Genomic DNA, 13568 nt, shown 5'->3' with positions numbered 1-13568 from the left:
CCTGTATTGATTTGAATCCTGAAGGACGTCCCATACTCCCGAGCTGCTCTGCGCTCGGACGCGCAGGCGCAGTCTGACCGGGTGGGCGCGAGCACGGCGCGGGGTGGGTGTGTCTGGGGAGTGGCCTTGAGGAAGAGGGAGGAGGCTAGTCAGGGGGCGTGGCCCAAGGGGGGCGTTGTTGGTTTGAAGGGGCGTGGCTTCGGGTCCCGGCACCGAGGATTGGCGGCTGAGCCGTGCGTAAGGGCTGTGGGCGTGTCTGAGGGCGTGTCTTGCTTACGGAAGACCCGGCGGCATTAGGAGGAGGATCGAGGGGCGTGGCCCGACGCGCCTGCGTGTGGGGGCGTGGTCTAGGCGCGGGGATGCGCTCGGCGGCGGGGCCGGTCGCGGGCGCGCGCGCGGCCTGCGGGACAGACGGAGGGAGGGAGTAGGGTTGCCGCTGAGTGCCGCCATATTAGCGACCGCGGAGGCCGGGGGATTCCCGTGAGCGGCGGCGGCGGGGCCTGGAGCAGCGGCGGGGCATCGAACGGGCGCGGCGTGTTCCTGGGACCGGCGGGAACCGGCGGGAACCGGCTGGCGACGGGAGCGCGGCAGGTGAGGACACAGGTGACTCGGGGACCCGCCCCCCAGCGGACCCCTTCCTTCTCTGGGGCTCCAGCGCCGCCTGACCCTGAACCCCACATCCCAGCGGCCTCCAGCTCGGGCCCCGACCCCGTCAGTTCGCCGAATCTGTCAAAGCCGGGCTCTGAGCCCTGCTCCCCCCAGACCCAGGGCGCCACCCGTGCTGCTCCCCGAACCCCAGAATGCAAACCCTCCCGGATTCCAGAGCAGGCCCTGCATCACTCCAATCCTGAGACTTCTGCACAAGGCGACCTCGCCTTGACCTCGCCCTGTCCATCACAGCGCTCCATCCTAAGCCGTTTTCCAAGCCCGGCAATGTCTAAATGCAGGGCGTTCCACATGTTGCTACACTGGACCCTAGGTCAGGCCCTGGGTCACCATAGCTCACCCTCAAGTCCGGGTTACCCCTTACTACTCCCACCAAAAGCACACATCCAGAGGAGGCCGCGCATCCCAGAGTCATCTGTCCCCAGTGACCTCGCCCTGTCCATCGCAGCTCTGTCCTTTCCAGCTACATACCCCCAAGCTGAGGGCATTCTCACTCATGCTGCTCACTCAGAACTCTACGACTGCACCTCCTTGACTTCCAAACGCAAATCCCCCTGCATTTTATCAGATGCTCCCTGCATCCAAACTGGACTCGCAGATCTGGCCTTGTTGGGGGTCCTCCAGTGGATGGGATTGTGGATAGAGTCACCGTGTAACACTCAGTGGTTCGGCCAGGATCTTGGTGTCTCGGCTCAGTGGGGACATAGCCAGAAACCTCCGAGTCTTTTGTCCCCAAACCCACCGCATGCTCTCTCAGATCTGAACCTCTACTCTGTGTCTCTAAATGCAAGTCCAGGCACCCCTGTCCTCTTTGCCTGACTCCAAGCCATTGTCCCCTCAGAGCCCTCAGATGGCCCTGCGCACCCCTCCTGGCCCCCCTAAAAGCCTGACACCATCCCCTGTGGAGGTATCACCTTCCTTCTATGCTTGCCCCAAATTCTCTCCCTAGTTCAGGGTACCTGGTGGGAAGCAGGTCCCCCACCCACCCTGTGGGAGAGATGACCTCATTCCTCTGGCTGCTGAGCCCCAATCCCATCTCCTTCCTGTAGTTTGAATGACCGGCAGCCCCCAGTGAAGATTCAGCCAGAACTGACGACGCAGCTGGCTCTGGGGATCTGTGCTTCGGGAGAAAGGGAGTTTGGTGGCTCCGGTTCTCATGGGGCTGGGTTGGCAGGTGTTGCAAATTATTAATGGAGTTCTTCAGTGTGTATTTGGTACTTGAGGAATTTAGCCCATGTCCTGTGGGTCACTGGCTTGTTCAAGGGTCTTTTTACCAGTACCAGTCTTGCTTCTAACAGAGGGTCAGGAGCCAAAGGTGCACTGAGGAGTGGCAGTCCTGGTGTGTTTCATTTCCAGAGCCTTTGCACAGGCTAGTCAAGAGCCACGCCCCAGCACCTCACTGGGAGATTCTAGGCAGGGACTCTACCCCTGACCACACCCCTTTTATTTTTTATTTTTAAAGATGTGTATGTGCGCCGCAGGACAGTAATGTTGCCCGTGGAGGCAGAGGCAGGAGGATCTCTTTTTGAGGCCAGCCTGGTTTACAAAGTGAGATCCAGGACAGCTAAGGCTACACAGAGAAATCCTGTCTCAAAAAAACAACAACAATAACAAAAAAGAGGGGTGGGTATGTGTGGGGTTTTTGTTTGTATGGGTATTTTTCCTGTGTGTATCCCTGGGTACCACATTTGTGCCTGATGCTGGTAGAGACCAGTCGGACCCCCTGGAACTGAACCAGACAGTTGTGAGCTGCCCTGTGGTTGCTGGGAATTGAACGTGGGTCCTCTGGAAGAGCAGCCAGTGCTCTTAACCACTGAGCCACCTCTCCATACATATTTTTATTTTATGTATGTATGTGTGTCTGCTTCTACGTGTGCCACAGGCAGGCAGAGCCCAAGTGGGTGTTACGTCTTATACCTGGAGTTACAGGTGGTTATGAGTCTCCTAGTTCGGACACTGGGAACCAAACCTGGGTTCCTTGCATGAACTGTTTACTACTGAGCCAACTCTTTGCCTCATTTATTTCCTTAAACGTTTTTTGGTGGTGGTTGGTTGGTTTGGTGTGTGTGCTGGTGTATGTGCATAGGTGAGGATATCATGCGCCCCTCTCCGTCACTCTCCACTGGACACAGGGTCTCACGTAGCCTGGAGTTAGGCTGACAGCCGTCCCGCCTGCCTTGGTCAGCCCCAGCACCGGAGTGAAGTTTGGGAGATTTGAACCCTGATCCTTATGACAGCCACTCGACAGCCCTTCCTTTTTATCTTGAGACAGGATCTCCATAGCTTGTCCAGGCTGGAGCTGGCACTCCTCCTATCCCCGTCCAGTAGCCAAGATGACAGGAAGATGTTCCAAAAGTGCCCTGTGGGTGTGGGGCCTGGTAGGATGGGAACCCTGGTGTTGGGCTGGAAGACACAGCCATTGGGAGCCTGAGGCTAGTGGGTCCTGAGTTCGAGGTCATCCTGGGCTGTAACAGCAAGAACTGTGTGAAAGGGAGGGAGGCTGGTCATTCATCCAGGGGACCATGTGGACATCCAGACGTACCTCCCCCACCCGCCCGGTTCCTCTGAGGCTGGGTCTGACCCCTGGGCTCTGGATTGTGGAGACTTCAGACAGCTCTGGGGAGGAGGCAGGATGTGCGGTGTTCTGAAGGCTGCTTGTGTAGACCTGGGCTTGGAATTTGAGAAATTGGCAAATCCCAGAAGTGCCCCGTCTCCTTGGACCCAGAGTGCTGAGTGGGGTGTGTGTGTGTGTGTGTGTGGTGTACAGGGTGTGTGGGACTATGCAGGGGTGTGTGGGTGTGTGGGATGTGGAGTGTGTGGGTGTGTGGGATGTGGGGTATGAGGGCTGTGTGCGGTCTGTGTGGGGCTGTGTGGGCTGTGCAGGGCTGTGTGGGGCTATGCGGGCTGTTCGAGGCTGTGTGGGGTGTGTGAGCTGTGTGGGTGTGTGGGGCTGTGAGGGCTATGTGGGGTGTTCGGGGTATGCACGGCTATGCGGGGCTATTCGAGGGTGTGCGAGGCTTTGCCGGCTTTATGGGGTGTGCGGGGTGTGGGGGGGTGTGGGGGGGGTGTGGGGGGTGTGGGACTGTGCTGCCCTACGCTGCCGGGCACAGCCTGCAGACGCAGGTGGGGGAGCTGCCCAGCAGCCGCTGGTGTGTGCAGAGTCCAGAGCCTCTGCTGCTCCCTTGTGGCGGGCTCCTGCCTCACAGCCGCAGGACAGCCTCCCCTGCCTCAGCCTCCTCCTTGGCCCTTGGCCTTGCTTCCTTCGTTCAGCTAGTAGATACAGGCTGGCCCCAAACCCACAGCGTTGTAGTTGGGGGAGAGGGTTGTTTGTCTTTTCTTTTTCGAGACAGGGTTTCTCTGTGTAGCCCTGGCTGCTCTAGAACTTGCCCTGTTGTCCAGGCTGGCCTTGAACTCACCAGATCCCTCTGCCTCGGCCTCCTGAGCGCGGGGATTCAAGGTGTGCGCCACCACTGCCCAGCTTGTAGTTGCTTATTTTTTAAGATTTACTTTTTATTTCTAATGTGTGTCTGCATGTGGTTGTGCATGCGCGTGTGTAGGTCAGAGAGGACTTAGGATGCCCTGGAGCTGGACTTAGAGGCGTTCTGAGCCAAGTTCCTCTACCACAGTGGCGACTGCTGACTCAGGCGCCTCTGCACCCCACTTGTCGGTGAGCGTGTGTGTGCATGCGTGTCGGAGGGAGCCTTGCAAGGGCGAATTCTCTCCGTCTACTTGTGGGTCCCAGCTCATGTCTGCAGGTTTGGTAGCAGTGGTCCACCCACTGAGCCCTCTTGCCAGCCCAGTTTTCTGTTTGTAGTTTTTTAACCACAGTTCCACGATAGCTCAGAAAGCCTCAAACATTCAGCAATCCTCCTGCCTCAGCTTCCCAAGTGCCAGGTGGCAGGGGTCCCTGGCCCTACAAAAGCTTCAGGCTGTCCCTGTACCCATCAGGGACTCCTTCCAGCTCTACGAGCTTTTCTTCAGCAAAGCTGATTTTTATTTGATTTTATATTTTTAGGTTTTTATCTGCTTTAACAGTCTCACATCCCACATTTTATTAAACCCAACAGCCCTGGTTTTTATCTGTTCGCAGGGTAGTGCAGCCGTCACCTGTATCTAGTTCTAGAACAGTCCACCATCCTAAAGGCAACCCCATACCCGGCAGACATCACCCGAGCCTTTGGCACCTAGGAGCCTACTTCTGTCCCGGTGTTCCCCTGCTCTGGAAGCTTCTTGCTCTAGCATCTCTGGTCCACATCAGTGGCGATGAATGCGGCCTTTGATCATCTGCTCTGCCCTAAGCCGTAGCTGAACCGCTTCCCCCGTCTTAGTCCTGCCAGGCGGAGTGCCCATGGGGGACAGAGCCCCTGGCCTGCTGTTCGGACCCAGGACTCGGTGTTCGAAGCTTTCTTACTCAGGCAGACGCACACCTGAATGGGTGCCTGGGCACATGGAGCCTGCCCCGTGCTTGTTTCTCAGTAGGCCAGGCAGGGTACCGAGCCCAGTGGACCAGCTTTGAAGGACCCTGACGCCCCCTAGAACCTGCCTGGCTGCCGTGGGGCGGCTAAGAGCGGGGCGCCACTGAATGAAGGAATGAATGGGTATGAATGGGTGTGCACGTGCATCCTGGGCCCCAGGCTGGGTGAGGTCACGTGGTCGGACCCCAGACACTGGGCAGCTACAATATCCCTGGGGTCTCTGACTGATGGGAGCTGTCAAGACCTCTCTCCGCTGGTCTCCCCCGGCTGCGCTGGGGGCCTGTCACGTGCCTGCGTCTGCGTCCGTCACGCTGGCCAGCACCGACTAGCTGGCGCTTTGTATGCGTCTGCTCCAGCCGACTAACACCATCCCCGCTATGCAGGCGGGTGTCCCCTGCAGCACCCCCACACACAGAGGAAGAAAGAGGCCCAGGTACCCCAGCACCTGCTGGAAGGTTCCAGGGCGGAGGAGCTCTTGGAGGCTCTGGCCAGTGTGTGCACAGGGAGCAGACGAGTGAGGACCTTGGTATAGATAGATAGGTGTCTTACAGGAAATTTGGGGGGTACAGGTGAGAGCAGAGCGGAGACTCCATCCCTGGGGTGCAGGGAGCTGTGCCACGCCCTCACGTGTTGGCCTGTGCTGCCGGGAAGTCCCTGCCTTTGACCCCTAAGGGTATTTGAGGACTACAGGCCCTCGTCAGCAGTAAGTTCTGTAGGATATCTGATCTAAGGTCACATGGGCCCGTGTCCAGGCATCCCCAAATGGGCTCTGTTACAGGAGCTGACCCCCGCAGCTCTGTCCTAGGGCTGCCCACGTGGCTCAGCTCTTCAGGTGCCCCATGTGTGTCTCCAGTGCACGTGACACAGTCCCAACCACATCCCCAGCCCTGTTGCCAGCTTGTGACAGAGGGGAGGACGGGGTGGAGAGGCCCAGGGCTTTGCCATGGGCCTGGGTGGGGCCAGTGGCAGGGCCTCTGCAGCTGGCCGCCAGCTCCACGTGTCTGCCGCACGCTGGGGTACCTTGAGCAGTCTGTTGCTCTGACTGGGGGTGTGCCTGAAGCTGGAGACAGGAGTGTCTGTCAGGACCCTGGGAGCCCCTGACGTGGAGGCCAGGAGTGTGGCCCAGCGCGCTGCAGGGCCCAGCAGGCCCACAGAATGTGATGAGGCCCCATGGGCACAGTACAGCATGGCAAGTCCCCATGCTTGGCTACAGGTGGGGGCTCTCCTTGGGTTTCTTGATACACAAGCTGTGGGGACCAGTTTTTCCAGATCTGTGGCCTCTGGAGGGCGTGAGCAGCGGTTGAAGGCCAGATGAGCTGAGCTTCCGTCCTTGAGGGAGCTTCCTGGTGGCAGGAGCCCAAGGCCCTTCCTGTGCCTAGTGCCCAACAAGGGGACAAGTGTGCAGTGGAGGTGGGTGGCCGGTGCTGCTCTGGCTCCTGGTGGCATGGGGGGGGCCAGGCACAGGACTGGCACAGGCCCCATCACACCTGTGGCTTCACTCCCTCCCGTGTGCTCGTGGTCCCCGTGGGCATCACACTGGGATGGCTTGGGCACTGCTGGGTGCTAGGCACTGTGCTGGGCCTCAGCGTCCTGGGATACAGCAGGGTGAGGGCGCCTGGGGGAGACTGAGGCACACAGAAGGTGCAAGACAGCCCCCCGAGCTCCTGAGGGCTCTGTCCCCCAGGTCGGCCTGTCACCTACAGTGGCAAGGTGGCAGTCTGAACAGCTACGCAGCCTTTTGCTGTCCTGGCTTCATGCCCTTAGGTGGAAGCAGCCTGCCTTCAGCCTGTGTGCCTGAGGGTGGACTTGAGCTCCTGATCCTGCAAGGTCCGCTGAGGCAGGAGGGTCGTGCGTTCTGGACTACCTGAAATGCTCAGTGAGAGTGTGTCTCAGGGGTGGTGGTGGGTAGACGGGTGGCACCTTGGTGGCAGTCCTCCTTCAGCCCGGTCTCTGGACATTTCCTGTTATGGAGCCCACACTGTGGGCCTTTCCCTGTCTGCATCCCTCACTGACCACGATGTCCTCGAGGTCGCCTCAGGGCCCCCTCCTGATGGCTGAGTGGAGCGTGTGGGCGGACCCAGCTGCGTGTCCCTCAGCTGGTGGTACGTCCTCCCCTGCCTGTCGTTCTCCCTCGGGCCTGCAGCTGTGCAGGGCTCTGCGTGGGGCTGTCCATCTCAGGTGGACAGCTAGGAGTGCATTTCTTGGGTCACACCATTCTTTAACTGTTTAAGGGACTAGGGCCGGAGAGGGAGCTGGTGTTAAGGGGGACCAGCTTCCTTCCGTCTGTCTCTTGTGTCTATCTGTTGCGTTTCTCTGTAGTCAGTGTGTTCCCCTCTGGTGGAGAGGGGCCTTGTGGGGTTCACGCACGCTCATGCTGTAGTGTTTGGTCAGGAGGGCGGGGGAGGTCGCACTGGGTATTGTCATCAAGGCCTGTGCCCAGGCTGGGAGGGTGTTTCCGTCATGTGGTATAAAAGCCATGGAGTGTGTAGGCGAGGGCCTGGGGCCTGGGTTCTCAGACAACAGTCCCGCAGCCTGCAGTCTTGGACTGTTCCTGCGCAGAGCAGGCTGGGGTCTCTACCGTTGCCGACCGTGCCCCTCCCCCCTCAAGTGTAAGCTGTCTGCCTGGGCACCAAGGCTCAGAGGTCACAGTTGCTCCAGCTGCTGATAGAGGCTGATGTCCCGTTTCTCCGTTGCTCCTGCTTGCCACTAGCCCTGTGTCCCTGCTAGCACTGGACACTGCCAGGGACTAAGGTCACCAGGCATGGCCACCCTCAGATGCATGACGGGCTAGCCTGGCCTTCTGCTGAAATGTTGGGACTAGGATGGAATCTGCTACCCACCCATATAACTCCTCTCCAGAGGCCCAGCAAGCTCCTCCTTCCCAGACTGAGGTATGCTGATGGTGGCTTCTGAGATCTGCTCCCTGGACATGGTGGCACATACCTGAGGCAGGACAGTCAGGATTTTAAGGTCTTCCCTGGCTACATAGAGGGTTTTAGAGGTCAGACTGGGCTACGTGAGACCTTGTCTCAAAAATAAGATTTACAAGCTATGCAGTAGGGACACGCGCTTTTAATTCCAGCATCCGGGAGGCAGAGGCAGTCCTGGTCTACAGAGTTCCAGGAAAGCCAGGGCTACAAACACATTTACCAAAATGCCCAGCCTGTCCTTTTCCGTTGCCATGTCCTGGCCTGCCATGCAGGGTCCCCGTGCTTACCTTTGCCCACCCTGCAGGCTGCCCTCTGCTGCGGGCCCCGCCCCGCCCGCCATGGACCAGGACTATGAGCGCAGGCTCCTGCGACAGATCATCATCCAGAATGAGAACACGGTGCCATGTGTAAGTGACATGGGGCCGTCCCCATCGGGTGCCCCAGGGCATCCTCACCCGTAGACCTGGCACCGTCCCCCCCGGGAACCGTGCATGGGCCGAGGGACCTGCATGCTACCTGGGGTCACCGCTGCTGAACCCCAAACCCGTCTCCTAGGTCTCAGAGATGCGGAGGACCCTGACACCAGCCAACTCTCCAGTGTCCTCGCCCAGCAAGCATGGTGACCGCTTCATCCCCTCCCGGGCCGGGGCCAACTGGAGCGTGAACTTCCACAGGATCAATGTGAGGGCGGGCAGGGTGCTGGGCCTGTCGCCCTGTGGGGGGCACAGCCCCCCGTTGAGGTGTCTCCTCATGGGCTCCTCTCCCACAGGAAAATGAGAAGTCCCCCAGCCAGAACCGCAAAGCCAAGGATGCCACCTCCGACAATGGCAAAGGTGAGGGTCAGCCCCGCCCCTCGCCACAGGCCCCGCCCAGCTAGGCTGGCCTCACCGAAGCCCCGCCCCTGCAGGCCCCGCCCTCCAATGCTCTGCTCTGCTCCGCCCTGCAGATGGCCTGGCCTACTCCGCGCTGCTGAAGAATGAGCTGCTCGGAGCAGGCATTGAGAAGGTGCAGGACCCGCAGACGGAGGATCGGCGGCTGCAGCCGTCCACGCCCGAGCACAAGGGCCTCTTTACGGTGAGCGAGGAGGCGGCCCCTGACTGCGAGGCTGCGGGCCTTGCAGGACCTGTTCCCTCCATTCTGTGGCCTCCGCCCAGTCCGTGTTGGCTTTGGGGTGGTCGGGGTCCCCAAGGCCACTGAAGCCACTCAACACGCACGGTCCTGCCCCAGTATTCCCTCAGCAGCAAGCGCTCAAGTCCTGATGACGGCAACGACGTGTCCCCGTACTCCCTGTCTCCCGTTAGCAACAAAAGGTGAGCCGGGGCCCGGTCCCGAGGGCCAGTGGGCTGGTGGTGGGGACTTGGCATGTAGGGCAGCAGCGAGCGGCACCCTGCTGTCGCCACAGTCAGAAGCTGCTGCGGTCGCCACGGAAGCCCACGAGAAAGATCTCTAAGATTCCCTTCAAGGTGCTGGATGCGCCGGAGCTTCAGGACGACTTCTACCTCAACCTGGTGGACTGGTCTTCCCTCAACGTGCTCAGCGTGGGGCTGGGCACCTGCGTGTACCTGTGGAGCGCGTGCACTAGCCAGGTGGGCTCCTGGGCGCCCGTGCGGCACACGGGGCTGCGCCTTCCAGGGCTGTGTTTCACTAGAACCTCCTGCCCGCAGGTGACCCGGCTCTGCGACCTCTCTGTGGAAGGGGACTCGGTGACCTCCGTGGGCTGGTCTGAGCGGGTGAGTGCAGACGGCAGAGCCCTGGGGCTCCCTTGTCCTCCACAGAGGGAGGAAGGACAGAGCCCGTCTGACTGTGGCTGCTTTGTTGAAGGCTTTTGCCCTAGTGCTACACAAGCGCCTGCCACCTAGCCACGGCCACTGCCTAGCCACACCTCAGCCTTTGGGAGACCCGGCTGCTGGGAAAGCAGGTTTGTCCCAGCAGGAGCAGTGGTGGCTAAATGGTGACAGACTGTCACTTTTGCGGCCCAGGTGGGGCTCCATTGCTGGAAACCCTTGAGAGGATTGTGGGAAGCAGTTTGTAGAGGCAGCTAGGTGCAGTGGCTCCTGCCTGTAACGCCAGTACTTCAAGAGGCTGAGGCTGGAGGATTGCCCTGAGTTTGAGGTCAGCCTGGGCTGTATTTTGAGTGTGTGGCTAGCCTGGGCTAATGAGTCAGTTCTTGTTTTAAAAAGCACTACAACAGCAACAACAACATGACCGCCCTCAGTCTCTGGCAGAGGACAAGAGATGGGCGTACTTGTCACCCTCATGCCCAGCTGATGGCCCCTGGCCCCACTGTCACCCTAGGGAAACCTGGTCGCAGTAGGCACTCACAAGGGCTTCGTGCAGATCTGGGACGCCGCTGCCGGCAAGAAGCTGTCCGTGCTGGAGGGCCACACAGCGCGCGTGGGTGAGGACCTGGCCAGCCCAGCCGTGCCTTGGGCCCCAGCCCTGGTGCAGGCCAAGGCTGACCCCCTCGTGTCACCCTGCAGGGGCGCTGGCCTGGAACGCAGACCAGTTGTCCTCTGGTAGCCGGGACCGCATGATCCTTCAGCGGGATATCCGCACCCCGCCCCTGCAGTCAGAGCGGCGGCTGCAGGGCCACCGGCAGGAAGTATGTGGCCTCAAGTGGTCCACAGACCACCAGCTGCTGGCCTCGGGCGGCAACGACAACAAGGTATGGCTACGGCCGGCCCCGTGCCTGCCCGGAAGGCCGCCTGCCTGCCTGCCCCTCAGCTAGGCTCATGCTAGAACCTGGGGCCAGTGGGTGGCCTGAGGTCCCCAAGGGAGGGGCTGATTTCGGAGGACGTGCAGGTTATGGCCCCGGTACTTGAAGCCCGTGTCTCTGCGACCATCTGGAGATGACCTTGGCCCCGGGTTGCCCGGCATGTGTGCGCGTGGCTCGTTGGGTCGTGGCCGCCTGTGTCTCCGGGTGGGCCTCTGTCACAGCCCGGCCTTCCCCGCAGCTGCTCGTGTGGAACCACTCAAGCCTAAGCCCCGTGCAGCAGTACACGGAGCACCTGGCGGCCGTGAAGGCCATCGCATGGTCTCCACACCAGCACGGGCTGCTGGCGTCCGGCGGGGGCACAGCCGACCGCTGCATCCGCTTCTGGAACACCCTGACTGGCCAGCCACTGCAGTGCATCGACACGGGCTCACAAGTGTGCAACCTGGCCTGGTCCAAGCATGCCAACGAGCTGGTAAGTGCGCGTGGGGGGCGCAGGGGGAGGCGGGGGCAGAGACGGCCCAGCCAGAGCAGCACCGAGCCCGTGGGAACCTGTGGGAGCCTGGGGAATGTGCACACTCTAGACTGAGGCCAGCCCGGGCTGGAGGAACAGGCAGTGCAGGCCGCAGCATGGGTCCTGGTCACCCCTTTTCTGAGGCACCAGGGGTCCAGTCCCGCAGCCTCGCCACTGCAGGCTCCGTGATGCCGCGGAGGGAGGCCCCCAGGGAATCAGCCCTCCGCAGCCCTGACACCCAGCCCCTCCACTAGGTGAGCACACACGGCTACTCGCAGAACCAGATCCTCGTGTGGAAGTACCCGTCCCTCACGCAGGTCGCCAAGCTCACTGGCCACTCGTACCGTGTCCTCTACCTGGTGAGTGTCGGCCGCTGTTGCTATCCGCATCCTGGGGCTCTGTGTGGCAGGCTTGTCTCTGGCTGCCTGACAGCCTCCAGGAACATCACAGCACCGTCCGCAGCCCTCCTGCTGTCCACTCCTAGTGTCGGGAGCCAAGCCCCCACAGTTAGCCAGTGTCCCCTGGCCGCCTCAGCTGTTCCAAGTGCAGGAGCCCAGGGATCAAACCAGGCACAGCTGGGGCCTCTTGTGCCTTGCAGCCTCAGCCCAGGGTCCTGTCCCCCGCTCCCGCTCCCTTCTGCCTGGGTCCCAGAAGCTGCCTGCCGCGGCTGGGAACCAGTCAGGGCCCTTCTGTCCTTTCTGTAGGCCATGTCCCCTGATGGGGAGGCCATCGTCACAGGGGCGGGAGATGAGACCCTGCGGTTCTGGAATGTCTTCAGCAAAACACGCTCTACAAAGGTAACGTGGTGGGTGGTGTCTGCTTGTCCACCTACTATGTGCCCTGGGTTCTTAGGGCACCTGGGCACACAGTCACTTGCATCTCGTGTTCCCAGGAATCCGTGTCTGTGCTCAACCTCTTCACCCGGATCCGATAGACCCGCGGGCGGGATGCACAGCCCCACGGGGCAGAGACAGAGCAGCCAGCATGCATGGGCCCTGCCGTCCCTGCCGTCCCCAGAGGCATCTGGCGGGCGGGCGGGAGCCGGGCCGGAGACCCCAGAGTCTCATTAAACGCCTCATTGTGAGCTGTGGAGCCGGTGTCTGGGACGGGGGCGCAGGGGCCCTCAGCCACCGGCTGCAGCCCCTTCTTGCTGGCTGGCAGCACCCAGATGGACACTTGCGACCTCCCTCTTACCACTGCCCAAGCCATACTGGACACAGCTGAGCAGGAGACCCGAGATCCCGTCAAACCCCCCAAACCCAGTGTCACCTGGGGAACTGTGAACCAGAGCCATCGGGCCCTCCCTGCAGCCGCCCAAGCTGGGCCATCCTGGGAAGCGCTGGCAGGGACCTGCGCCTCTCGCCGTGACACCTGACTGCATCGCCACCCCATGTCTGTGTGTGCACCTCCTGGAACCCCTTCCCGTGCGCGTCACCTCGCCCTCTCCCCAGCTAGCCGCCTGTCTGCCTCCTCCTGGCCTTCTGGAAGCTTCCCAGGCCTCCCTGTCTTCAGCTCCCATCTCTGCTACTGGTCCTCTTGTGGGGATGCTCTGCAGACCCCCAGTGTGGTGGCCGTGGCCTGTGGTGTGTGCACGTGTGTATATATGTATTTGTGACACCTTAGGGTCTGTCTGTTTTGTTCCGTTGTCCAAAAATGCTGACGCCATTGGGATGTGGGTGGCCATGGGGTTCACTGCCTGCAGGGCTAATTACAGCCAGATCCTAACCCCCCTCTCCTCCCAGCCCTGCTCTGGTGCACCCAGCCCCCCTTCTCCTCTTAAAAAAGGGGGTGCTCTTAAGGGGTACTGTCGCACCCCACCCCTCGAGTCACAGCCTGACTAAGCACATCCCACTGAGGCCAGACAAAGCAGCCCAGCTAGGAGAGGGATCCGAGGGCAGGAGTCAGAGGCAGCGCCCACTCCCATCAGGGCCCCCACACGGTGACTCTTGCTGCCCATCTGCTATGTGCAGGGGTTTGGGGTTCAGTTTGTGGTCTGGATTCTCAGGTCAGTGGCTCACCAGCATAGGGCTCCATCAGAAGTGGGGTTCAGGGTTGCCTGCTGCTCACAGGCTGGATTTCATCCCTTCCCCAAAAGAATGACCTCAGCTGTGTGTCGATGCTAATGGGCCACGTGGCATGGCCTTTTGCTGGCAGGAACCGTGCTGGGCATACACACCACCAGGGCCACAGATTGCTGATGTCTCTGGCCCCGTAAGGCCCCTGCCTGGACAGAGCAGTCAAGAGGCAAGGAGCTGTAGTGTCAGGGCTAG

General features: G+C 60.8%; 1 protein-coding gene across 2 annotated transcripts; it reads left to right on the top strand.

The window, feature by feature from the left end:
• Nucleotides 1-370: 370 nt before the first annotated feature.
• Nucleotides 371-12920, top strand: Fzr1 (fizzy and cell division cycle 20 related 1). Of its 2 annotated transcripts, none has more exons than XM_021636847.2 (14): nucleotides 371-603; nucleotides 8376-8478; nucleotides 8627-8752; nucleotides 8841-8904; nucleotides 9018-9145; nucleotides 9299-9381; nucleotides 9474-9657; nucleotides 9736-9801; nucleotides 10367-10469; nucleotides 10552-10736; nucleotides 11026-11259; nucleotides 11553-11657; nucleotides 12003-12095; nucleotides 12191-12920. In XM_021636847.2, the coding sequence occupies exons 2-14, from the start codon at nucleotides 8410-8412 to the stop codon at nucleotides 12230-12232; spliced, it is 1482 nt and encodes a 493-aa protein (XP_021492522.1). In that variant the 5' UTR covers nucleotides 371-603; nucleotides 8376-8409; the 3' UTR covers nucleotides 12233-12920. The 2 variants fall into 2 exon arrangements, with proteins under 2 accessions (XP_021492522.1, XP_021492523.1); XM_021636848.2 differs by having other exon boundaries at nucleotides 372-591.
• The last annotated feature ends 648 nt before the right edge of the window (nucleotides 12921-13568 follow it).

Source organism: Meriones unguiculatus, chromosome 17 (assembly GCF_030254825.1).
Source record: "Meriones unguiculatus strain TT.TT164.6M chromosome 17, Bangor_MerUng_6.1, whole genome shotgun sequence".
Taxonomy (NCBI): domain Eukaryota; kingdom Metazoa; phylum Chordata; class Mammalia; order Rodentia; family Muridae; genus Meriones; species Meriones unguiculatus.
Note: the sequence above shows the minus strand (reverse complement) of the source record. Positions and strands in the feature narration are given on the sequence as shown.